This window comes from Pelobates fuscus, chromosome 12 (genome assembly GCF_036172605.1).
Source record: "Pelobates fuscus isolate aPelFus1 chromosome 12, aPelFus1.pri, whole genome shotgun sequence".
Classification (NCBI taxonomy): domain Eukaryota; kingdom Metazoa; phylum Chordata; class Amphibia; order Anura; family Pelobatidae; genus Pelobates; species Pelobates fuscus.
In genome coordinates this window covers 96,493,744-96,519,695 of record NC_086328.1, presented here as the reverse complement: position 1 = coordinate 96,519,695, position 25,952 = coordinate 96,493,744, and the positions used below count along the sequence as shown (strand labels likewise).

General features: G+C 41.6%; 1 protein-coding gene across 3 annotated transcripts in view; it reads left to right on the top strand.

The window, feature by feature from the left end:
• CHID1 (chitinase domain containing 1) overlaps positions 1 to 25,952 on the top strand; it is a 768,611-nt gene that overhangs the window by 434,178 nt on the left and 308,481 nt on the right. For 2 of the 3 annotated variants that reach the window (XM_063437233.1, XM_063437232.1), the window contains exons 11-13: positions 11,525 to 11,605; positions 12,874 to 12,916; positions 13,687 to 14,659. In XM_063437233.1, the coding sequence (XP_063293303.1) occupies positions 11,525 to 11,605; positions 12,874 to 12,916; positions 13,687 to 13,785 (223 nt within the window). In that variant the 3' untranslated portion in view covers positions 13,786 to 14,659. Of the gene's footprint in view, positions 1 to 11,524; positions 11,606 to 12,873; positions 12,917 to 13,686; positions 14,660 to 25,952 lie in introns of those variants that run through there. The other variant, XR_010086094.1, reaches the window with a different exon arrangement.

Below are 25,952 nucleotides of genomic sequence, written 5' to 3'. Positions count from 1 at the left end.
TATGTGTATTCAGCAGTGTGTATTCAGTAGTCTATGTGTATGTTTGTGTGTGTGTATTCAGCAGACTATGTGCATATATGCAGCCGACTCTGTGTACGTATTCAGTGGACTGTGTGTACGTATTCAGCGGACTGTGTGTATGTATTCACCAGTCTGTGTGTATGTGTGTGTGCATGTATGCAGCAGACTGTGTGTATGTATTCAACAGACTATGTGTGTGTCGGTGTGTGTATGTATTCAGCAGTCGGTGTGTGAATGTGTTCAGCAGTCTGTGTACTCAGCATTCTGTGTGTGTCTGTACTCAGTATTCTGATTGTATGTATTCAGCAGTCTGTGTGTGTGGATTCAGCAGTCTGTGTGTATGTTTGTGTGTGTGTGGATTCAGCGGACTGTGTGTACGTATTCAGCGAACTGTATGTATGTATTCAGCAGTCTGTGTGTATGTGTGTGTGCATGTATGTATTTTATGTATTGCATTTGTTGGAGATACTAATAAATATAAGCCTAATTTTATCTATAATTTAAATTTTTATTCCTGTGAGTTGTGTGTAGGCAGGGCTCCAGTGCACTACTTTGCCCGGGGGCCCAAAATGTTGTTAAGATGGCACTAGTGGGTGGGATGGAAGGCTGCGAGGGAGAACTGACTTACGTGCTGTTCCAGCACTGCTCCCTCTGCTGATGCCGCCGGTAGACAGGAAATTACGTCAATCAGGCGCCACCGCCTGGTTGACGTAATTTCCGGTTTCCCGATGCCCACACCCCCTCACAACAGCGGGAAGGAATCAGATCCACCAGGTAGGGAGCCTGGGTGGACTTCAAACCCCCACCTGCACCAAAAAATATTGAACATTATTTATGTGCTGGGAGGGAGGGGGAATATGCTGGGGTAGTGCGGGGAGAGAAGAGCAGATTCCATTTACCTTTTTGTATAATTGGTTAACTGAATTTTGTGATGTGTTTGACGCCATCTTTGTTATTTTTATGGATAACCATTCGTCACCAATATGTCACTTTTCAAAGGTTTTGGTTCACTTTTACTCAGACTTGTGTATGCATTTTTGCCATTAATTTAGATTCCGGACACGTCCTAAACTCTTCTTCACTTCTCTATACAATGGAACTTTGTAAGATTCCATTAGTTTTTTTTTAAAAGTAAAATTAATTACTGTGTTATCTGTCATTCTGTGTCTGATTTTCTTGTGTGAAGCTACATAGTTCATATTACACATTTCCACTAACGTTAGTAAATAATATGACATTTCTTCATTGATATTATATCCATGAATATTCTACATTATTAACATAGTACTATTTATTTTTGATTAATACAGGGCTCAACAAATCCCAGGTGCCAGATCACCACGGCAACTAGAAATTTTGCCCTGGTGTCTGGGATTTGCCAGCTCTCTAGTTAGTGTAGGAGGGAGCTTTGATGGCGGCCGTCATGGGGAATATTGGAGGTGGCCGGCCACCCGCTGGAACATGCCCGTGGAAGCACTGTGCGCAGCCGTCACCTGCGGGAGCATTGTGGGCAGCATGCGAGGGAGCAGTACTCTGTTTGCAGCTGCTCTCTGCTCCATCGCGCTGTCTAATGATGTCGGGAGCCGGAAAATGATGTCATTCCAGCCCCGGCATCATTACAGAGCGCGAGGGAGCAGAGAGGAGCTACAGGCAGAGTACTGCACCTTCGCACAAGAGAGCAGCCCCACTGGACCCCAGGAAAGACCCACTCAGCTCTCCCAAAGGTAGGGAGGCTGAGTGGATTTCAATTAAAACAAAAATGTGTGTGTGAGCCTGTCAGTGTGTGTGTGTGTGAGAGAGAGAGAGAGAGAGAGAATCTGTCAGTGTGTCTGTGTGTGTGTGAGAGAGAGAGAGAACCTGTCAGAGTGTGTGTGTGTGTTTGTGAGAGAACATGTAGGAGTGTCTGTGTGTGTGTGTGTGTGTATGAGCGCCTGTCAGAGTCTGCACGCACAGCTTGCTGTCAGCATGAGTCGGTGTGTGTTTGTGTGAGTCTGTCAGTTTGTCTGTGTGTGAGCCTGTCAGATTGTGTGTGAGTCTGTGTGTGTTAGCGAGAGCATGTCAAAAGTGTGTGTGAGTGCCTGTCAGAGTTTGTGTGTGCGAGTCTGTCAGAGTGTGTGCGGGCAAGCTTGTTGTCAGCGTAAGAGTGTGTGAGAGCCTGTCAAAGTGTGTGCGTGCAAGCCTGTTGTCAGGATGAGTGTATATGTGAGCCTGTCAGAGTGTGTGTGTATGTGAGAGAGCCTGTCAGAGTGTGTGCGCCTGTCAGTGTATGTGTGCCCGTGTTTAGGTACCTGCCCCCTCCGATCGCACGAGGAAGGTGTTTACTCACCTTTCTTCCCATTTTCCCACGCTGTGCCAGTTTCACCATGGCTGAGATGATCAATCTTTATGATCTCAGCTAAGCCAGTGCTTTCTCTTAGGAAATCCTGAGGATTTTATGCATGCGCCGCAAATATACTAATCCGCATCTCCTCATAGAGATGCATTACATTAATCAATCTCTATGAGGAACATTCAGCGCCTCCATGCAGAGCTTGGAGACACTGAACCTGGGTGCTGCATGTGGTGCAGCAGTGACCCAGGACTCTCTAGTGGCCATCTGAGTGACTGTCACTAGAGGTGTTAGTAAGCAGCAATGTAAACTCTGCCTTTTCACGGAAAAGGCAGTGTTTACACTGAAACGCCGGTAGGGACAGGCTATAGACACCAGAACAACTACATCAAGCTATAGTGTACCTTTAAGAATTGCACTTTCTCGTTGAAAATGACAGGCTCCTCTGGGCTGTTGTATTCAAACCCCCCCCCCCCCGCTGTAGACGTCATGTCTTATCTCTGCCAAATGTTTACATCAGTCGCATTCCTTAGCTCATGCTTGAATGAATAGAGTTACAGAGAAGTAATGTGTGTCTGTCTTTGCATTCTGTTACAAAATGGAGTCATCTCTGTTCTGATGGTGACTTACAGTATACACTTTTAATTTCTGTCTTAACACAAAATGTCTGCCAGTATAAATATACAGACACTTCTCATCCTCCGCAATATCGGTCTAGAAGATATTGCACTCTCCTATTGCTCCTCCTACCTCTCAGTGTTTCTTTCTCTGGCTCTGCTTCTTCTCCCCAACTCCTCTCTGTTGGTGTCCCCTATTGTTCTCTATCTATACTGCCTCCCTTGGTAAACTCTTTGGCTTCCAATATCCTTTCTATGCGGATGACACGCAAATCTACCTGTCCTCTTGACTAGTGTCTCTGACTGCCTCTCTTCTATTGTATTTCTGGTCTTTCCTCCCTCAAGTGTTGCTACTCCTGTGTCTTCCTCCCTCCAAGTCAAAGGTCCTACTATCAGCTCCACCACGCAGGCTCACTGCCCAGGTGTTCTCTTTGACTCCGACCTCTCCTTCACGCCTCATGTTCAGTCTATCGCCAAATCCTGTTGCTTCCATCTCAAAAACATTGCTTGCATCTGACCCTACTAAACGCCAGATGCGACCGAGGTGCTGGTCCATTCCACTGTCCTTTCTCGCCTTGACTACTGTAATTCACTTCTCAGTGGTCTTACGTGCTCCCAACTTGCGCTGTTACAGTCCATAATGAATTCGGCGGCGAGGCTCATTTTCCTGTCCGCCCGCACCTCCCACGCCTCTCCCTTCTGTCAATCCCTACGTTGGCTTCCTGTAAGATATAGGGCTCAATTTAAAATTCGGGTTCTTGCTTTCAAATCTCTTCATAATGTTGCTCCCACCTAACTATCCTCCCTAATACACAAGTATGTCCTGTCTAGGCCCTTACACTCTGCTGAAGACTTACGTCTATCTTCTGTCCGTACTGCCACCTCTGATGCTTGCCTTCAAGACTTCACGAGGGCTGCACCGTTCCTGTGGAACTCACTTCCCTCCTCCGTTAGATGCTCAGCCAGTCTCCACTCCATAAAAAAATCATTAAAAGCCCACTTCTTCACAAAAGCGTATCAATTAAACTGTTAATAGCTCCCGACTGATTACTCTCTTGCAACTGTCATTAGTCTTATACTATCCTTACCTTCTGTGTCACTTTACCCCACTCCCTCTAGCATGTAAGCTCACTGAGCAGGGCCCTCAACCCTTCTGTTCCTGTGTGTCCAACTTGTCTGGTTACAACTACATGTTTGTTCGTCCACCCACTGTAAAGCGCTGCAGAATTTGTTGGCGCTATATAAATAATAACATAATAATAATTGCCAGACAAGTAAATCTAGATATATCATGTATAAATCCACAAACAGCGTATACATTTAAATATATAATTTATAAGCATGCATACATTTTATACACCAGGTTAAATATCGGAAGGGCAATTCAGTTTCCATATAGGTTAAACTAGCTCTTCTTGGTCTTTCCAGTAACCTTTTCCCACTGGATACAATGTCGACAGGTTACATTGGATGAATGTTATGACCAATTTAGTGTAAGCTGTCTATGGGAAAAATGAATCTGGGAAGTCTGCCTGTAGTTTTTTTTCTCTGCTATTTTCTCTTTCACTCAAATCATCCAAATAACGTGGTAGTGGCAGATGCATCACAATCTGACATGCTCGTGCTGGGTCACTAATTGTCTCTTACTTAGTCCAAGCAGCAGTGGGAGATTGTTGGCTCAGTTTCCCATACTCGTCAACGATCATGGATATGGTGTGTAGGTTTGTTTGGGCGTCAAATAAAAAATATCACATTCATTACTTTGCATATCTTTTTTTTTTTTTACCAGCATATCTTTGTTTTCTTTATCTACTCTAAAGAACAATGTACTATTAATGTTGTACCCTAAATGTGGTTATCTGTTCATTGTCCTCTTCTCTTGTGATCAATTGTTTACCATGTTGAATGTTTTACAGTTTAACGATTAATTGATTGCATGTCCACATAGTTCAACTTTTTTTTTTTAACCAAAGTAGTATAATAAACTTCAACTTTGGACATATTGGAAAAATCCCAGTGACAGGAGACATTAGTTAGTGGTTTTGTTCTAAAACTTGTGAAGCTCTGAACCGAAGCACAAAAAGCCTATTAGCTGGATCAATGCCACCTGCGAAAGCTTAAAGGGACCGTGTAGGCACTGTAACTGCTTCATCTCATTGAATTGATTACAGTGTCTGGAGTTACCTGGTACTGTCCTTCCAGTCAGGGTTATTATTATTATTATTGCCATTTATATAGCGCCAACAGATTCCGTAGCACTTTACAATATTATGAGAGGGGGGATTTAACTATAAATAAAACAATTACAAGAAAACTTACAGGAACGATAGGTTGAAGAGGACCTTGCTCAAACAAGCTTACAGTCCATAGAGGTGTATAAAACACATTAGGACAGGAAATATCAATCAAATAAGGTGGGAGTGAAGCAGAGCTGGAGGAGAGAGTAGAGTGTTGCCCTTTAGGAGAGAGCAAGAGACAGGTATGTAAATTAGAGGTTACTCTGGGAGGCCGTAAGCTTTCCTAAAGAGATGGGTTTTAAGTTACTTCTTAAACTATTGTAGACTAGGAGAGAGTCTGATGGTGGTAGTCAGGCTATTCAATAGAAAGGGACCTGCCCATAATTAGTCCTGCAAGCGCGAGTTGGCCGTACGGGTGTGAGCAGTGGACAGGAGAAGGTCACGTCAGAGCGGAGAGACCGAGAAGGGACATACGTATGGATCTGTGATGAGATATAAGAGGGGCTTGAATTGTTCAGTGCTTTATAGGTAAGCCAATAAAATGGTAGATGATCCCATCATAGGTGCTAGTTGTGAAATAATAATGAATGATGCAAAAGAAATGTTTACAGCTAAACTGATGAAAGACCTTGACAGAATCAAACTTTTTCTAGGCTCCGACTTCAAAGTTATGGTCTAGTAAAGAAGATATTAGTACAAAGAAGTATTGATAAATAATAGGCAGCTTACCGTACATAATGACCTGCACAAGTTGGGTAATCAGTAAACACAACAAATCTTTTGGTCACATCTAATCATGCAATATGATACTTGAAACCTAAAATCAGCTATGCATTATGTTATATGTAGTGTAATCAAGGTCTGAAGCTAGATTCACACAGTGGTGTTGATTGGGCCTCTGATGTGAATGATAGAAGATGCATGACTGGATACTGCTCTAGTCTAACAGAGAACGAGATACTGATTGCATGAAAGTCCATGAAACAGTCTACATTAGTGTTGTTCCCATGTGAAGCTGAATACATTTCTTTAGCTGTGACTACACAATTTTGTACCTGATGCAGTTGAAATTGGACAGTCAATGCCAATATGAAGTACAAGTGTTTGGGGACAATCAGGGAGCAATAGCTCTCTCAAGGTTTGTCATCAAAGATTTAAGCATATTCACATCAAATACCACTTCATCTGACCAGGACAGAATGACTGCAGATATCATGACTAAGACTGTGTGTAAATTTCTTCAACTAATGATATGTCTGGTGTGAATAACATATATGAGAGCATTTGGGGGTGTTAATAATCCCAAGGTGTCCTCAATGTGTTTTTGCCTGTGGTACAATAAAGTAGCCAGGCTCCCTGTTGTGGTTCTCGTATGTTCAATTGTGTGTTTCCAGGTTGTGTAATGTTCTGGTGTTAATATTGGTTTATTATTTTCTTTTCTGATTTTCTTCATTCTTGGGCTTTTCACCAGTTATACAGTTTATTCTGATGCTCTCCGCTCCTTGATTCATATATTGAATATTGAACTTCCCAGCTGCCGTAAGATAACATGGGCTATTCTGCAAAATATTTGACTTGTTTGATTCTAGGGTTTGGATTCTTCTTGTTATTGTTCCAATTCGCCAAGGCATATTCACGATGAATTACCAGTTTTCTGGCATACTCCTAAACTAAAAACAAGCATCAACATGGTGTATGTACCATCAAACTAGTTTCAAATATGAAGGAATAAGCTATTTTATCATGATGTTTGGAGGAAAATGTTTTACACACAGGGTCAAGTATTTCACTGATCACCTTCCTAGCTCTAAACCCATGTTGCTGTCCAGAACTGATGGATCACAGAATTACAGATGGTGCGAGCTATGTGTGCCTGGCAAAGCAACAATTTTTGTCAAACTGCTTCAAAACGGACAGAACCAGAACATCTGCCTAGCCAATGTGCTGCACTGGTTATAGTGCATAGAGTGCCCATTTAATTTAATTGCTCTTTTTTGTCTTTTGGTTCAGAAGAGAAGTAGGCATTTCGGAATTTACCATCTACTTCTTACAGCGGAGACTGTTGAAGTTTCACCTAGAATCATATTACTTGCTGTAGATTTTGTAAAAAGCAGAAATTAAATTCAGGGAAACCCTAGCCTCCTCCCCTTGTGGATTCCAGCATCGCCAATTCTACTTTCATCAGGAGCTTTATGTGTGTCTCAATTTAATGCAGCAGCAGAAATGCTCTCACTCATGCAAAGAGCCTTGTTTTCATTGTGTTTGTAAAATCCTTATTACAAAGCCTAGGCATCGTTCTCTAGCCTAGAACTATTAATATCATTTTATTGCCCACGATATCATAAATGCAAAGGACCTGCACTGAAGCCCAAGGAAAGGTCTTTTGTTAGAGGTTTATTGGCTTTAATTTGTTCAGGCAGCCTTTCTGTGTGGGCTTGAGGATTCACATTCAAATGTTAAGGTAACTAACTCAGAAATAATTCAGTTCACTAATTTATGCCATGAGCTTAGTTAAACTATACTTTTAAATTCTAGTATTATTAAGAAGAGTCTTACCTGTCAGGTTTCTATTGGTAGAAACAGGCCAAAATATTGCACAAAAGTGTTTAAAAAATGTTATATTAAAGCTTATGACAGGACTCTCTAATTCTTTTTGTTTTAGTATATTCTATTCTATTTTATATTCTATAGCCTACAGTTTGGGGCTGGGGAGGGGGCTATAGGGACACATGAAGGGCTGGAAGAGGGTATAGGGACACATAGAGGGCTGGGGGACTATAGGGACACATGCAGGGCTAGAGGGGCTATAGGGACACATGGGGGCTGGGGAGGGGACTATAGGGACACATGAAGGGCTGGAAGAGGGTATAGGGACACATAGAGGGCTGGGGGGCTATAGGGACACATGCAGGGCTAGAGGGGGTATAGGGACACATGGAGGGCTGGGGGGCTATATGGACACATGAAGGGCTAGAGGGGGTATAGGGACACATGGAGGGCTGGGGGGCTATAGGGACACATGAAGGGCTATAGGGGGTACAGGGACACATGAAGGGCTGGGAGGGGGTATAGGGACACATGGAGGGCTGGGAGGGGGATATAGGGACACATAAAGCTCTGGGAGGGGGGGCTAGTGGGACACATGGAGGGCTGGGAGTGAGGGCTAATATGACACATGGAGGACTGGGTGCTAATGGGACACATAGGGGGCTCATGGGATACATGTGGGGATGCAGCTGAGAAAAAAATGGGAGGGCTAATAAGACATATAGGGTTATGAGAAGGCTAATGGGATGCGTGGAGGGCTGTTAGGCGGTATAGGGACACATGGGGGGCTGGGAGGGAGGGCTAATAGAACATATGGAGGGCTGGGGGGCCTGTGGAACTCAAGGGGGACACATGAGAGGGCTAATGAGAAACATACAAGGCTGGGAAGAAGCTAATAGGACAAATCAGGGGCTAATGAGATGCATGGAGGGACTGAGGGGCTAATAAGACACATGAAGGGGCTGGGGATTAATGAGACACATGGAGGGGCAGGGGAGTAAAAAGACACATGGGAGAGTCTGTGGGGAAAAAAAAGACATGAAGGGGCCTGGGGAGAAAGAGACAGAGGGGCTGAGAAAGACGAACAAAAGACACACACATGAGCTGTGGAGAAAGAGACACACAGAGGTGCTGGGGCCTGGGAAAGAGACTCACAGAAGGGCTGGGGAAGGGGGAGAATGAAACGCACAGAGGAGCTGTGGGGAAAGAGACACACAGAGGTGTTGCAACCTGGGTAAGAGACTAACAGAAGGGCTTGGGAAGGGGAGAAAGAGACAAAGGGGCTAGGGCTTAGAGACACATGAAAGGGGTTTGGAGGAGAAAGACACAAACAAAGTGCATCTTCACTTGTGTCTCCTGCTCTCTCTGTAATTTAGAGTTGACCGGTGAGAGAAAGACTTTTTGTTAAAGAGACACTATAGTCACCAGAACTACTACAGTTTAATGTAGTGGTTCTGGTGCCTATATCATGTCCCTGTAGGCTTCATAGAAAAGGCAGCGTTTACATTGCTGCCTAGGAACATCTCTAGTCACAGTCACTCAGACGACCACTAGAACACGCTCTGCATGGAGACGCTGAATGCATCTCTATGAGGAGATGCTGATTGGTGCGGTGAAGCACAGTGTTTTACGATACATGCGCAATAGCCCACCAATGCTTTCCTATGGGAATTGATTGACATTGACTGAGATCATCCAGTTGTCAGACAAAGTAAAGAGCACACTCTTGTTACTTCAAATTGATCAAGATAACTTCATTTTTTTTTTTTTTACTGCTGTGCAATATCATACATTCACAATTTCAGTCCAATTACAAAACTTTTCTTAAAATGTCAAGGTAGTTGTACTGAAACATTGATTATATGCAAATGCTTACAACAAATCCGCTATTTTGTTTATTTTGAAGCCCTATGAGTGCTTTCTTTCACGTTTGAGTAATAATTTTTATTTTTTTTATTTCCCGCTTTTATATTTGCATACTATACTGGCGCAATGCACTATGGGGGCTGGTATAGAATTTTTTTTCCATGGCTGCTTTTCATTCCCAGTCTGGCCCTGATTAGTATTAGTATGATGTTGTGAGGCTCTATGAATAAAGACCTCTAAGTAAGAACTGTTAAATACATTTTCAATGAGGTTGATCAAACTATTTAACCTTGTCTGTCTTAAGCTTACTGATTGGTTAATTCACAGTTTTGTGAGTGAAGACTTTTTGATGTAAACTAGCAACCAACACTCAGCATCCTGTTAAAGATACCTAATCAACTTTTGCATTATAAAGCAGTTTTAGTTAGATCATTTCCCTGCAGTCTCATTGCTCAATTTTCTTCCATTTCAGAATTAAAGTATTTTGTTTATGCATGCAGCCCTAGCCAGACCTCCTCACACAGCCTTCATTTTCAATCAGATCTTATAGCACATTGTGTTTACTTTAAATGTTCTTATCTCCTGTTTTGTAAATTTTACTGTAATCATCAACAGAAGGCTCGTGCAGGCTATTGACAGAACACGAGAATTTTTAAACTAAACAAACTGTGCAAGAAAGTTTCAAAATTAGATATCTTTAACCCTTTAAGGACCAAACTTCTGGAATAAAAGGGAATCATGACATGTCACACATGTCATGTGTCCTTAGGGGGTTAAAGGGCATGTGCAGGAAGCCTGTCTAAGTCATGGGCAGGAGAGATGCATAAACAAAGTGATTTAACTCCTAAATGGCAGAGAATTAAGACAACAAAAAACACTTCCACAATCTAAAGTTTCTTTGGTGGTTAGAGTGTCCCTTTAGGGAGCCCACCTGGCAAGAGTCGTGTAGTGTGTCCACACCCTACATATTTGGACTGACAGAGAAGGTCAGTTTCCTGCAGTGATTTGTCTCTAAAGCTCTGCATTTGTGCATGGATATAGAGACTCATAACTATATGCAAAGAGCACCATAATCTGTCCAAAGAACACAAGTTGTTATGGTGCTTGGCGTGCCTGTTTTATATCCATATGGACTGCGGGGGGGGGCAAAAAAATGGTGAATAATGATAATAATATCTCTGTAAGTCTCAGAAGTATGCATCTGACCTGCAATAGGTGGGTTAAGTAATTTCTAATCGGCTGACGGCACTTAGCAACATATCTGCCTTGTGTCACAAACATCATATTAACTTTGACAGGAAAGCCGGGATTTACAAATGACATTTACAAATGTACAGTCACCTTTACAGAGACTTTCAGAAGTGTTTGAAGAGCCAGCAAAAAAAAATCAAATCTCTGTTTAAAGAAAGGTCAGGTAATAACAACAAACACAATACTTTACTTTATTGGCAGAATGAGATGTGTTTACATAGAGAGGCTGATGGTGATGGAAATAGTAAAACAGGGGTGGCTAATAAGTAAATCCCCTGCTATTGTAACACTGCAGCTAGCAAAGTACCATGGGACTTGACGTTCTCCATAATCTGGAGATCTACTTTTTGTCCTATGGATAGATATTAACCATTTTTGCCTTATCTCTTTATGACTTTGGTTAAACTCTAAAGCAGGGGTAGGCAACTTTGGGCACTCCGAATGTTGTGGACTACATCTATTTGGATGCTTTGCCAGCATTATTGTTGTAAGTGCATTATGGGAGATTTAGTCCACAACATCTGAAGTGCCTATGGTTGCCTATCCCTGCTAAATGTTATTCATTACTTTATTTAGACACAGTGGAAAATAAATCAAAATCAGCCTGTCCTTTCACTTTGCCTCAATCCTAACGTTCCTTTATCTTTATTATGCAGGTACATAGAGATCCTCAAAGAGCACAAGCCAAAGCTATTGTGGGACCAGCACATTGCAGAGCATTACCTGGAATACAAAAAGTAAGCAGCTTACCATATCTCTGCAGAGCGCTGTTGGCAGAGAATGCTGTGTATCACCATTAGAACATGCCCACGTAGCACTGTGAAAAGCAGCACGTCTGGCCATGGAATTAATCTAAGTTGTTTCTATTTAGAGAGGGCAGACATACTCTGCAGCAAGCGTGCTTATAATGAGACATTTTTTGATATGTATATTCAGAACAATAGTCCTAGACTCAAGGGCACAGATTGCGAGAATATATTTGGTGTGAATAGGAAGGAGCTGTCACAAGCTGGTGGTGACAACCTTGGATACGACTAACATCATTGTATCTTTCTGCACATTGCCTTGCATACGTAATTACCGCCCTGGTCAAAGGTCAAACTGGAATTAAAATACATTGGAATTTATGTTTTTTACAACATAACTAGCAGATTGAAGGTGCATATTTTTTTCAATTGTTAAACAAAAGTTAACAAAACTACCAAACAGATACATTTGTTTATATCCTTTGTATTAACCCTAGTCAATCATTTGTAGGACCACTTTTGGCTTCAGTTAGACATGAATCCTGGGGGAGATTACCAGCTTTGTCCAAGTGGGTCCTCCATTGTTTGACAATTCTTCTTGTCAAAGTTGCTTACAAGGACACTCTAAGCACCAAAACAACGTAAAGGAACACTCTAACATTAAGAATACAAACATGTATTCCTGCCGCTAGAGTATTTTACTAACTGTTTAGATTTTCTGTTGCCCCCTTCATTAAGATAGATAAAGTCATTTATTAACCTTATTTCCCCCGATGCACTGATCTCGCTGCAGCAGCCCCTCGGCTTACTGAGATTATTAATAAAGACTAGGACTGCATTAACAAAGTGTTTTTGCTCATAAATGGCGGAGAATTGAGCAGTGTCATATACATTAAAACAGCTTAATTCAACTACTGGCTTCACCAGAGCATACACCAGATACTGTAGAGACTGAATCTTTACATAATGAATATACGGACTATAAACTAATTTACCAAAATTAAAGGCGTTATGAAATGTAGATTTTGTAAAGTTATTTTCTTGCTGTTTCATTTTGTTAAATCTGCTAACATACCGGTACTCAGAAAAGTGGTCTGCATACATCATCAGATAGCATGACCGCATTTATCATATTTCTTGAACTCTGCTTTTATTAAAAGGGTTTTGCTAAGTTTAGCAATATTCTATATTCAAGCTACAGATAGGCAGACTCCGAGTTATTTGGTTCCCTTATTTAATAGTTTGTATGTTATCTACAGGAATAAAGGAGGAAAGCATGCTGTCTTCTACCCAACATTAAAGGTAAGCTAGACTTGGGGTAAAGGTATGGCATCAGCCTCTCTACTCCCCTGTTCGTTTGAAAGGCTATTAGCTGGTCGCCTTAAGGTACATTGCTCTTGTATCTTTCTGTCTGAGAATATTATGTAAGGAACGCACTAGTGGCAGAGTATGCATTACACTGCATCCTATAGTTACATGTCACCAAGCTTGATACTTTAACTGAGAGTGGTTTGTGACACTCTAGAACAGTGGTTCATAACCTTTCATCTCACACACCCAACTTATGCACGTTACTAGCTTAGCAACCCATTCTTTAATAAGGAAAATGAACTCAGTGACACATTCTTCAGCTGTAATATAATTAACGTTAGAATACATTTTGCAAAACACCATAATTAGACTCTTCCCAGGATAATAATGGTCTCCACTGCACTGGTGAAAAAACAATGTAGCTTCAGTAAACAACTTATTGTGGGCAATTATCTGAGGCCTGATGAGTATGATATGATAATCCTGACTCTTCCATTTTACCCCCACTAACATGTCATGAGGACCCACTTTTGGGACACAACGCTGTTTAAATAACCACTGCTCTACAATCGTGGGTATCAGGCTGGTGACCCTTAATTCACTTCTTAATCAGAAAATTATTTATTTTATTTTTTTTTTAAATACTACTGCTTTCTAATTTTTCGAGAGACCGCATTCAAATGCAAATGCTCTTCAAAATCATATGTGATGATCAAGTGATGAAATTACATTACTTATTACAGCACCTCTTTGTTTTTCAGTCCATCCAGGTGCGTCTGGACCTTGCAGAGGAACTAGGTACTGGAATAGCTATCTGGGAGCTGGGCCAAGGCTTGGACTATTTTTATGACCTTCTATGATAGCACAAGAATGGATAAATACTAGTCATGGCTTCTTCTATTGATAATTCTGGAAATTTAATGGGCAGATGTTTATGGGAAGTTGGGGGTTGGGGGGTCAACAGATCAAAGGTGGGCTGGCAAATATTTTGTGTTTAGTATAAATGTGTCGGTGGTACATCTCAGCGAAGAGGTGAAAACAAAGCAATTACTTGATTGAATCATATTTCTTTTTATTGATTATTTTTTTTAATTGCTTATTTTTTTCTGTATGTATTGTTTTGAAATCTGAATTATGTTTAAGTGCCCTCACAATGTTTTCTTGACCTGTTGTTAAAAAAAAAGCCAAAACTCTGGTCCTTAACCAACTCTAGTTGTGAATCTTATCTACTTTAGTAACTATGCAATCTGGGGTACTCGTTATGTGTTCTTATACCTGGAGCCTTATATGGTCATCTTCATGGAAGTGGTTTGGACAGTGGTGTGGGAGTGGCCCAAATAGTGGGAGGGGCCTTAATTATGAATGTAGACGTCCTTCTGTGTCATGCCAAGGTTTAATTAGAAAATTCATGTTTAGACATTGTTAATTTATGTTTCAAAGCAACAATATTTTTTACAGACATTATGGCTGCGATTACCTTTTTCCAATTTTTTTTCCTTCTTTTTTTAAAAGCATTCTTTAGTTGATTTATTTTTTGTATAATATGTTTTACTGGTATTGTGCTGAATTTTGCGATACTTTTAATTAATATTTGAAGAGACCTGGTGATGTGAAGTTTAGTAGGATCTAAAGAAAGCCATGTTTCGTAACTGCTATTTTACTGAAATGCTAATTGGCAGAGTTAAAAAAAATTAAACCAGAACTTAGTGGAAATAAAGACACCTTTCAAACATAGTTGAGATTTTTGTCTAACGGTATGAGTGAGTTAATAAATCATCAAGACTTCAAACTGCCTTTAGCCCTTGCTGGTTTTCCCATAAAGTAATTTAAGTGTGCCGAAAACTTAATTGTTACATTTTGAAATGTCAAATTTAAATGTTTTCATATACATATTTATCAAGGTATTCACATTTTATTACAATGCTTGTAAACACTTAGGATCTCATTATAAATAGAAGGATTTAGTAGAGTGTTATAGTGCCAGATTTCAGTGAATTATCTGAAGCAACAGGACAAAAAAATCCCCAGATTCTCTAATTCACCTATATATTCACTTTGACTTGCCAACAATTCACACTTTCCACGCTATATACCTCCTAGTAATTTGGATGTCTGGAAGTCGAGCTGTCACACAGAGAGCTAACAACTAATCAATAAGCAATGCATTCACATTTCACTGTTCATATGATATATCTTTTTTTTTTATTTTTTTGATGTCTAAAAGAGAAGTCAATGGATACCTAGAGACACACTGGATCAAATGTCCCCGACTTAAACTCAGACAAATGACATGGTCTGTTCAACGTACCTTTAAATGTGTGCAATTATGTAAGTAAATCACTACATGTAGAACAATCACTGTAGACACCAATGGGAAGACTTTACTGCAGATTGTTACAAAATTTGGACTTTTTGCCCTGAATTTCTGCACTTGTGAAAACCTTACCCTAGATCCACTAGTCAGACCAGCTAAATTGCAGAATAACTTTAAATAGAAATTAAACCTTTTCTATCTCCTCGTTATTTTGTAATATTGATCTGCTTCTAAATCATGATTTATATTTTTCCCCTTATATTGGTGGTTGCCAGGACCAGTGCAAGGATTTTCAGGTGCACAGGCGAAGAAGATTTTGCCCCCACTTTCCCCCCTCCTCCCAAAAGCATCTTCACCTGTGTGCCTCTTAACCAGCCTTTTGTTTTTTATCCACTTTTTAAAATGTCTTACCCCCTTTAGTGTATCTGATCCCCTATTTTTCACCATTGTGTCTTACACCTCCCAAGTGTATCTCTTACAACTCCCTTTGTGTGTCTTACTCCCCTGCCCCTTTGTATGTCTCCTCCTCTCCCAGCTCCTTTGTGTGTTTCTCTTTCTCCACCAGTCCACCTATCTCCCCCCAGCCCCTCTGTGCCTCTTTTTCCTCTTCTCCAGCTCCTCTGTTTCTCTTTCACCTGCAGCCCCTTTGTATTTCCACCCCAAGCCTTTCTGTGTGTTGCTTTCATCCCCAGCCCCTCTGTGAACTTCCTCACCTCCAGGCCCATCTGTGTGTCTTTCTCCCCCCTCATGTACCTCTGTGTGTCTTTCTCCCCATTCAGGCCCCCCTGTGTGCCACTCTCCCCTTCATGTCCCTTAGTGTTCCTCTCCCCTCCCCGTCCCTTAATCGTCCTCTCACCCCAACCCCTCTTCCTGTCCATTAGTGGTACTCTTCCCTGTCCCTTAGTGTTCCTCTCTCCTCCATGTCCCGTAGTGTTCCTATCCCCTTCTCCCCTGTTCCTTAGTATTACTCTCCCCTCCCTCCCCTGTCCCTTAGTGTTCCTCTCTTATGTCCCTTAGTGTTCCTCCCCCCTTACCTGTCTCTTAGTGCCTACCCATTTCCCTTAATTTTCCTCCCACCCCCCTTAGTGTTCCTCTCCCTTCTCTTTTACTGCCCTGCCCCACCACAGTGTTACTTTTCCCTTCCCTCCCCTGTACCTTAGTGCCCCCCTTAATGTTCCCCCCAGTGTTCCTCTCCCCTCCCTCTTTTTTAGTGTTCTTTTCCTTCATCCCCTGTCCCATAGTGTTATTCCCCCGCCCCCTATCCCATAGTGTTCTCCTTCCCCCTCCCGTCCCATAGTGTTCTCCTTCCCCCTCCCGTCCCATAGTGTTCTCCTTCCCCCTCCCGTCCCATAGTGTTCTCCTCCCCCCGTCCCTTAGTGCTCTTTCCCCCTCTCCCCTGTCACATAGGGTTTTTCCCCCTCTCCCCCAAAGTGTTCCTTCCCCCTGTCCCTTAGTGTCCTCCCGGTCCCCGGTGTGTCTCCTACCTTTCTGGTAGTGTGGCCGAGCGAAGTGGTGCGCACTGCAGTACAGAAGCTTCAGTTGCTGGGCTGACAGAACGTGCTCTCTCAACCTGTCTGATGCTGTTCTGTGCTGCCATTGTTAGGCTGTGGGTCATAAAATATTCCAAATTGGCATTAACGGCTCTGAAATGACTCTGCGTGAGTCAGTAGCTTTAAATGAATATTCATGCTCATACTGTAGATGCTTATCTTGGATCCTCAGATTTGTTTTCTTGTGCACAGTTAATCCTAATAAGGAAGCTGTATTAGTTGGCGCTGTACGATACGGATGAATGCGGCTGCGATAGTTTCTAATTTTCTTTTACTGTCATCACAACGTTTAGAATGTAAGTGAAAAGATTCTATTCTTTATTAGGCATCAATTTTTTTCCATCATTATCTAAAGCTAACCTCTGCGAACAAAAACGGTGAAATCTGAAAAACAACTGAAATGGCATTGCTCCACATAGATGTCGAAATTTCAGTTCGGTTCAGGATCCCTAAATTATGGTACTACGTTTTTACTAGTTTTTCTGTATAAGGCCAAGAAATTTGTTTTGTGAGCCATTTTGTTCAAAAATAAATAAATAAATATATTCTTGCAAAAATTACAAAATGTGGTTATGATGTCTGAATTTTCTCTAATTTCAGTTCAGGTATTAGATAAACCCACTTGAGGAGAACGTTTAGAGCAGTGGATCCCAAACCAGTCCTCGCGGCCCATCAGCAATACAGGATTTATGTATTTCCCTGTTTTATTCCAATGGAGATGCTAACCAAATCTGGACTTTTTGTGGGTCTTGAGGATTGGCTTAGGAAACATTGGTGTAGAGAAAACCAGTGAATGTGTTTGCTATGTAATCATAAAATAGCAGAAACATAATCAGAATGCCATGCAAAGTATGGCTTTTGTTTATATATAGATCAACAAAGATTATTTAACAAACTGCCTCTACACCATCACAGAGACTTATGTGCACCTAACACTGAATAGCACGTTGTGTCTGAACTTGGATCTGACAAACCTGCCAACATTCTGAGCCTACCTTACAGGATGAAGTGGGCTAAGAAGAGAGCCCCCCCTCAGTCACGCCTTTCCTGTCTTTCATTGCCTAACTGGAATTCTGGGAAGAATTCTCTTTGCACAAAACCTGTTAGGTTGCTATGTGATACACCACATTGCTGTTTTTGGTCAGTTTAAAATAATTCGTTTTTTTTCGATTTTAATTTTTCTAATACATTTTGATGTTATCGACTTTTGGAGGTAATCTAACGGCAAATAATTATTGTCAGCCAGTACTTTTTGCTTGTTTCACTTCTTTTGTAAATCCCAATTTTGGGTGGTAAGACTATCTAACGGATGGTAAAATCTACAATTTCATCCCTGATATGTAGGTCAGGTTGGAAGATAGAACTGACTTGCCAAGTTGCTTATGACCTGGGGAGTTTTCATATTTTCATATCCCTATATGGTTGATAAGACTTGTTACACATTCACGGGCCAGGGCAAAGGTTCGGACATGCTTCAGATATTGTCACCAAAGAAGATTGCATACAGTGATTACTCTTTATATACGCATATAACAATTTGCATTTTGAGCTTATTATTTTTCTTTGAAAGCCTGGAGCCATGCAGGGTGTGTTGATGTTTCTTGAAAGCCTGAAGCTATGTTATCTAAATTTTTTCCATTTTTTTTTTTAAAAGCTATTTATTGGGTATCTTCCGACAGGGTTGAGTTATTTTGGAAATACATTTTGTGAGGCATAGAAATCTTCAAGAATACATAGAAACATAGAATGTGACGGCAGATAAGAACCATTCGGCCCATCTAGTCTGCCCAGTTTTCTAAATACTTTCATTAGTCCCTGGCCTTATCTTATAGTTAGGATAGCCTTATGCCTATCCCACGCATGCTTAAACTCCTTTACTGTGTTAACCTCCACCACCTCAGCTGGAAGGCTATTCCATGCATCCACTACCCTCTCAGTAAAGTAATACTTCCTGATATTATTTTTAAACCTTTGTTCCTCTAATTTAAGACTGTCCGCTTGATGTAGTAGTTTTTCTTCTTTTAAATTTACTCTTGTCTTTTACTACTACTCTACTTTACTGTGCTGATTCCCTTTATGTATTTAAATTTTTCTTTTTTTTCCCCGCATTATTTAATTATTTTTAAATTCTTTGTTTTTGTACGTACGTATGTATTTCAGCATTGACATAAAACATGAGAAACAAAAGCATTGTAAACAAGAGGGGTCAAGATAAACTGCACTGTTTTTTGGTTTTGTTTTACACGACAAGAGAAACATTCTTGGTCACAATATGTGAGGAGAGTAGCGATCAGGAGTATTGATAAGGTTAAGGTGTTTAAACTGAAGATCTGTAAGGTATAAAAAGCGATACCTTGATGATTCCAAAGAACACAAGATACAACATGAGTTACACTGTGCTAGGCTTGCAAAACCATAAGTGTAGGACGCTAAAACTAAGGCACAGATACTGGATTAAATAGCTCTAACAGATTATCAGATAGCTTAGTACCACTGGGTGTAATTAAGCAACATATAAAGAAAAGAAAATAACATGAGATTGATAAGATTTAGAGATCCAGAAATCCCTCTGCATGGCAAGAAGCTCCCAAGCTTAGTCACCCGATGCCGCACGCGGACCACAGCCGTTGGTACAGTTCCCTATAAGAACCGGCATTCCTCTCTGCCATCGCAGGACAGTGAAGGCACCGCTGGATATTGTGCTGTGTAAGGTAGGGCTTTCCACCAGGCTCCAGGCCCTGTAGTGGGCTATAGCCCCAAGTCCATGGACCCTCCATATACAGGTGGCAGAGTCACGTGCTTACAGGATCTCCTGTGTTCGATTTTCCCCATGGGTGTATGGACGGCTGCTTGAGCTCTGGTCCAAGCAGCCACTGGCCCGGAAGAGGAACGGGTGGCATGGCCAGCTGTAGGGCGCAGCAGAGTGGCTGGAGGGGTGAGTACCTTGTGTGTGGTGCTGAGCCTGTGCCAGAACTCCTGGCATATAGTGTCAAATCTGGCATTGAATGACTCAATCCACTCCAGGCCATCATAGGGTGGATGGCTGGGTTAAAGACCAGATGCTGTAAGCCCCAATGGGGACTGGGATATCCCCCACCGGTCTAGGGGGGGGGGAGGTGGGTGGCTGTGAGAGGTTGCCAGGTGCTCGCTCAGTGTTAGGAGATCTGCCACCTCTCCGTTCACCCGCACAGCAGAGCGAGCCAGCATGCCTCAGGGTCAGACAGATTCACCGCTTGGTATATGTTTCGGTCCGGATGGGTTAAGTTGCACCAGCTAATAATATCAGACCTCCGGTAGTTTAAGGGCACTTGTAGCCAAAATAGTGAGTTGTGAGGCTTAATATTAGCTCCATGTGTCCGGAGTTACAGAGGGACACGTCCAGCCATCTTGGCTGTCAGGCCACGTCCCCGTCATTATTTAATTTTAATGTGCAGAAAAATACATACCAGCTTCTTATGCCTCAACAGTACACACCGCAACAAACTTTGGAAAAGACATAGCTTATAAGTAACATGACATTTCCAGGACAACTTGCACATTTTTAGAAAATTAGGGATGACAAATAACACAGGGCATTGGAGCATGACATTGTAAAGAAAGTAGGCAGTATGCATGGAGATTATTGATCAGGAAAAAGGAAAAAAAACTCAAGGAGGCCTCATTAGGCATACTAGCCATATAACGCTGGGACACTATGCTAGTGATAAAGAACACTGCAGCAAGGCTTGGATTTCAACCACTGGGGCTGCAGAGAGGTCCTCCATGAAAGTCCTGGAACCAGGATCAAGTGGCCATGTGAGGGTAGGTATGGTGGTCGGGTAGACTTGTTGGTGTCTTCTAGATTCTTCTCGATGGCTTCAAGACACAGCAAGGTTTGTTGGGCAGCAACACTTTGTAGCGGTCCGGTGGCTCCCATACTGCCAAACCCAAGACGGTATCCGACAGTGTCTGCACTGCTTGGGCCAATCTCGGTAGGCTTCCTTCAGCAAGGCCAGAATCCATGGACTCTCTACCACTGTTGCAGTGCATGTGGTGAAGGTTTTTAGGTGTGCTCTCAGCTGGTCCCAGAAGGATTCAAAAATTTGGTCTAGTCACTGCACGACATCACCATTAGGATCCCCACTACTGAAGTAAGACTTACTGGCCTATAGTTTCCCGACTCCTCCCTAGTACCTTTCTTGTGAATGGCCACAACATTTGCTAATTTCCAATGTTCTGGGACTACTCCCATTAACAATGATTGGTTAAATGAATCCCTTAGCGGTTTTGCTAGTACACCACTAAGTTATTTTAATACATTTGGGTGTATCCCATCAGGCCCCATGGACTAATGTGTCTTTTACTTTAGACAGCTGAAATAGAACCTCTTCCTTTGTAAACTCACATGTAACAAATGACTCAGTTTTTTTTTCCTAATTGCGGTCCCCTTCATTTTCATCTGTAAATACTATATCTTAATTGAGGTCCCCTTCCTTCATTTTCATCTGTAAATACTATATTATTAATTGAGGCAGTCTGCTATACCGTTATCCTCTTCTACATACCTTCCTTCTTTTGTTTAATCCTGGTTTTACTTTCCTTTTCTCATTTATGTATCTAAAATGTTTTATTCCCCCTTTTTGACTGAATGAGCTAGAAATGTAAACTTTATTCTTTCTTTTTTTTTCTTTTTTTTTTTTTTGAGAAAAGGTGCTCTCTTTCATTCTAGAACCAAATAGGTTAAACATAAGGCACGTGTAATCTGCCCAATTCTGGTGGAAGAGGATGAATACAATGTTATCACAAGATCCTTTCTGGTATTTCTTCTTGATTCTTGTAAGTATGATTGAGATTGTTTCGGTTCTATTGTCAGAGATTGCACAGCAGGATTTAATGAGGTCAGCTTGCTTCCCAAGGTTGTGATGCCTTTCAGTGAGGTTCTCTTAAAGCGCTTAGTGTAGCTTCTCCCAGTCTCACAAAAACGAGACGTGTTTCCATTGTTTTTCTGGTCTCAACGCTCTGGGCAGCACTAAATGGTACCACTACATGTAGGAAGGACCTTGGTAATTAGAGCTTAAGATATTCACTGCACGTAGTGTAATTTGTACAAGCAGGCAAGTAAGGATTGATAGTCCATTCAGATCGTAATTCTCCCCACCAGTGTCCTTGCAACAGGGGAATTTTATTTCAATTTTTGTTTTGCTGCTGCTGCTGAGCAATCGTTTTTTTTGCTGCTTGCATTCTTAAGGAGTCTGACCCTCACACTGCCAAGGGGTAGTTTGCTACACTGTCTTCCGATTCAGATTCTTTAAAGAACCTATAAAAAAAAAAAAACAATGTAAATAAATTCCTGCCTAAGCACGGGTTAAATGCTGTTATGCTACATGCTTGGGGGTGCCAAGGTTAACATTTTACCCTGCTTGTGATGATCTTGGAGCCCCAATGTCCTAGTCTCTGTAGCAGAGAGGGTGCAGCAAAGAAATTAATTTATTATATGCAGTGTCCCATCAATAACGTTAAACCTTATGGTACCCCTTTAATTATGTTATACCTCATTAACTATGGAATCATGTACGCTTTGATTAGTCTTGAAGAACAACAGGTAAGCTGGGAGAAAATATTTAATATATATTTATCACCAGTGCAATGTTCTAAAAGGTAAACTCTAAGCACCATAACAACTGCAGCCCGCTGTAGTGGTTACGGTGCCTTATTTCTCTCAACGAGTAATTTGTCAAACCTTTTTAGAATGGAATCATTAACCAGAACGAAAAAAGCTCTGGGTATATATGGGACAGCTACATCGTGAAAGCATTGGCAATGGAGGTATGGTACCTTTGGCCTGATTAACACTCAGACACTCAGCGCACTACAACTTCCATTAACCCCAGCCAGTCTCAGTATTATGGAAACAGCAAGAGGATCTTCAAACTTAAGAAAATGACAGTGATTTAACCCTAGTGTTGATAATTCGTAGATGGTTTCATTCACCAGTGAATATGAGTGGATAATATGTAGCTAAACCTGCTATTTAGGTGTGTTAAAAGTGACGTTGTTTAATATTCAACCCTGTGACCCGTCAGCTGCGCACGCAGTACTTAATTTTGTTTTTCTCCAGGGCATCATGTGCGTTGTGAAACCAAATCCTGGCAGTAAATAGAATAGTCGATTGTGAAGGCTTGTGTGAGCAGATGCCAGAGGGTACACTTCCACCATTCTAACAGGCTTACAAAATGAAAGGTAACAGCAAATGGTGTGATACTGTGGAAAGCTTTAGAATGTAAAACACACTTCTGCCTCATCAGTGTTACTTTTATCTAAACTGGGCAGCAATGATTGGCTGAGGGAGTTGGAGGAGGAGTAGCCCCGCACTCCCATCCAATCACGGTCATTCATGTTGATCAAAATTTACATTGAAAGTGTGGAATGGGACATTATTAATGTGGCTAAGAAGGTGGCAGTTACTAGAGCCAAACAGTGTCCCAGTTTTTGTAAAAGCAGATCAATATGGTTCGGTGTAGTAGTAATGTTGCTTTGAGTATCCCTTTAAAAATTGAGCAGTGTCCAGGCAGGGCAGTTAAAACTGTGTCTATATTAAGGTTATTATGGGTATCAGCCTTCACAATGTTATTAACTGTAACTCCCATGTTCTCAGCCAGCCTGCACCTGGCGGATAACTATGTAATCCCCAGCTAATCCTGTTGTGTAGGTTACAGTGCGGTTTTCTACATCAGTGGGTTCATCGCTGTATCCCCATCCATACTATAACATTTCTCACGGTAAACATTATTTTCAGTAGACTGGCAATATAACTTTGATATAACAACGAACGACACTCATCATTTTAAAGTCGACATTTTTTTATTTTTAAAGTAAATTCCTCAACTATATGGAAGAATTTTTCTACGCTGTTCATCTGGATGATTGCATTATCAAACACTCATGTATGTATATTGTTTAAATTCAATCCATACAATTGAAATAGAATTTTGATTCCTGCAAATCTATTACTCATCATCATTCCTGCTGTTACTTTAAGTGCATGCAACTAGGAGATGAGTTCCCATTGACTATGGTGGAGATTCTGCTCAATGCCTGATAAACTACTGTGTTTTATCAGGAGCAAGGGAGGGCTGCAATTGCCCCAGAGCTACTAGCATGCAGAGCTGGTGGGCTGCAGCCTCAACTTATCTTTCTTTTACTAATCAAAAGCAACTGAAGGGCAACTGTTTTGAGATGCCCACCAACAGTGCTGCATAAGTGAGGCAGCAAGCAGGTGTTGATGGCGTAGAGTCTTTGTTAGCCTTTTTATGTCTTGGTTTTCTTTGTGCTGGTGACCCAGAATCTCAGTCCTTTTCAGGCCTGGACTGGACTGGCCCATTTGGGTATTTCCTGGATGACAACAGTATCTGGAATCAACAAAGCTAACCAGACTAAAATAATTGTGTATGATGTCCCTGGAGGTGATTGCTAGTGGCTGCTGGAAGACTTGAGAGGTTGGCATCAGTGGAGGAACTACTGAGGTCGCAGCTGAGACTGCGGTCCCCTGCGACTGAGGTACATGCTACCATTTGTTGCGTCCCCGCACGGTATAACCACTAAAGGGGGCCCATTGGGTGGCCCATGCTGTTTTGGCCACCCGATGGCAATGAATTAACTGGGGGCCTGGTCGGCGCTACATCGCTTTAACATCCCGACCGGGCCATCGCTGGGAGGAAGTGATTGCCCTGGTCACTTCCTCCCAGCAACGACTGGGAGCCACGCGGAAGTAAGAGAGGAGGGAGTCCCGTGGTTTCTAGTTACGCCTCTGGTTGGCATCAATGAAGTCGATCACTTAGATGTGCACAGGTTTTTGGAAATGTTCGCTGATGCTGCTCAAGTCATACTGACAGATGTTGCTGTGATATATGATTATAACTACTCATGACTTTAGAGTCCTCCATCTATCAAACCCATATATAATCTGTGCAGAGTTAGTAGAGTCATTCACAACAAGATCCATGTGTTCTGTGTACAAAAGAGTCTCATTATTTCTACTTGCTCCCCGCCCCCCACACCCAGGCCAAAGGTTGCCATCGCTCCCCTGACCAGATGTGGCCCAGCATTGGAAAATCCACTTTCCTAGAAATAGTGCCATCCATTTATAAACTTCTCAATCATTCTTCAGGGAGTGTCCCTTTCCTTTTTCTATTATGTAATTTTAGCAAGTTACCATGACATCTTTATTTTTCTGAAATTTCCTGTAAATGTCATTTTCCTTTTGTCTTTCTGTGTGCATGCGTGAACTCTATGAACTTTGAAGTTGCCACCATTATAACATATGCAAGTTCAGGTGAGTGCATCCCTCTTGGTTTTATATATATATAGTTTTATATATAGCTAGATTATCATAGAAACAGGCAGAAACCAGATAATAGCTATTGTTTCTTGCTGGATTCAAAATCACTTGAATTACAGGTTCAACTTGAAGGTCAATCGGTTCTTATCTAGCATCTTATTGTGTTGTTTTCTACAAGCTGAAATATTGACACACAGCTGTTATTTTTTCATTTATCTCATTAGTCACGTTATCTATCCATTCTTCCCACATGTTTTGTGGATCTTAGCCCCTCCGTGGCATACTCGCTTTCTCTGCACAGCTCCATATCTGACTAACTTAGCATTCAGTGCGTATTTGGAGGTTTGAAGAGCAGATTCTGCCTTGTGTACAAACTGAAGGTTAGCAGGAATAATGAGGCCTGAAAGCATTGATCACAGTGCAGCGCGAGGAGTTCGTCAGATGAAATGCAGCTCAAACGCACCTCAAAAGCGTTTAATACGCCTGTCAGCCTACTGAATAAACACATCTTATGGCTCCGGGGATTCACATCCTCAATATGAATCCCTTAACCACTTTCCTGCCAGAAACCTACAAAGCACGTCAAGAATGACACACCGTTTGCTGCCACAATGTATAGCTGTTAGTCACAGTTCCTAGCAGGGAGTTGTTGTACACATTCCAACAACAAAGTAACAGCTGTGCTCATCATTGGTGTTTGAAGAACAAAAATTCTATGTAAAATGTCTTATTTTTAAAGGGACACTCCGAGCAACTAAATTTAGATCTTTAATGTCCAAGTTGGAATGTTGGGAGAAATCCATGACTGCACTGAACCCAGGTGCCAAGGGACGGACCGGTGCACAG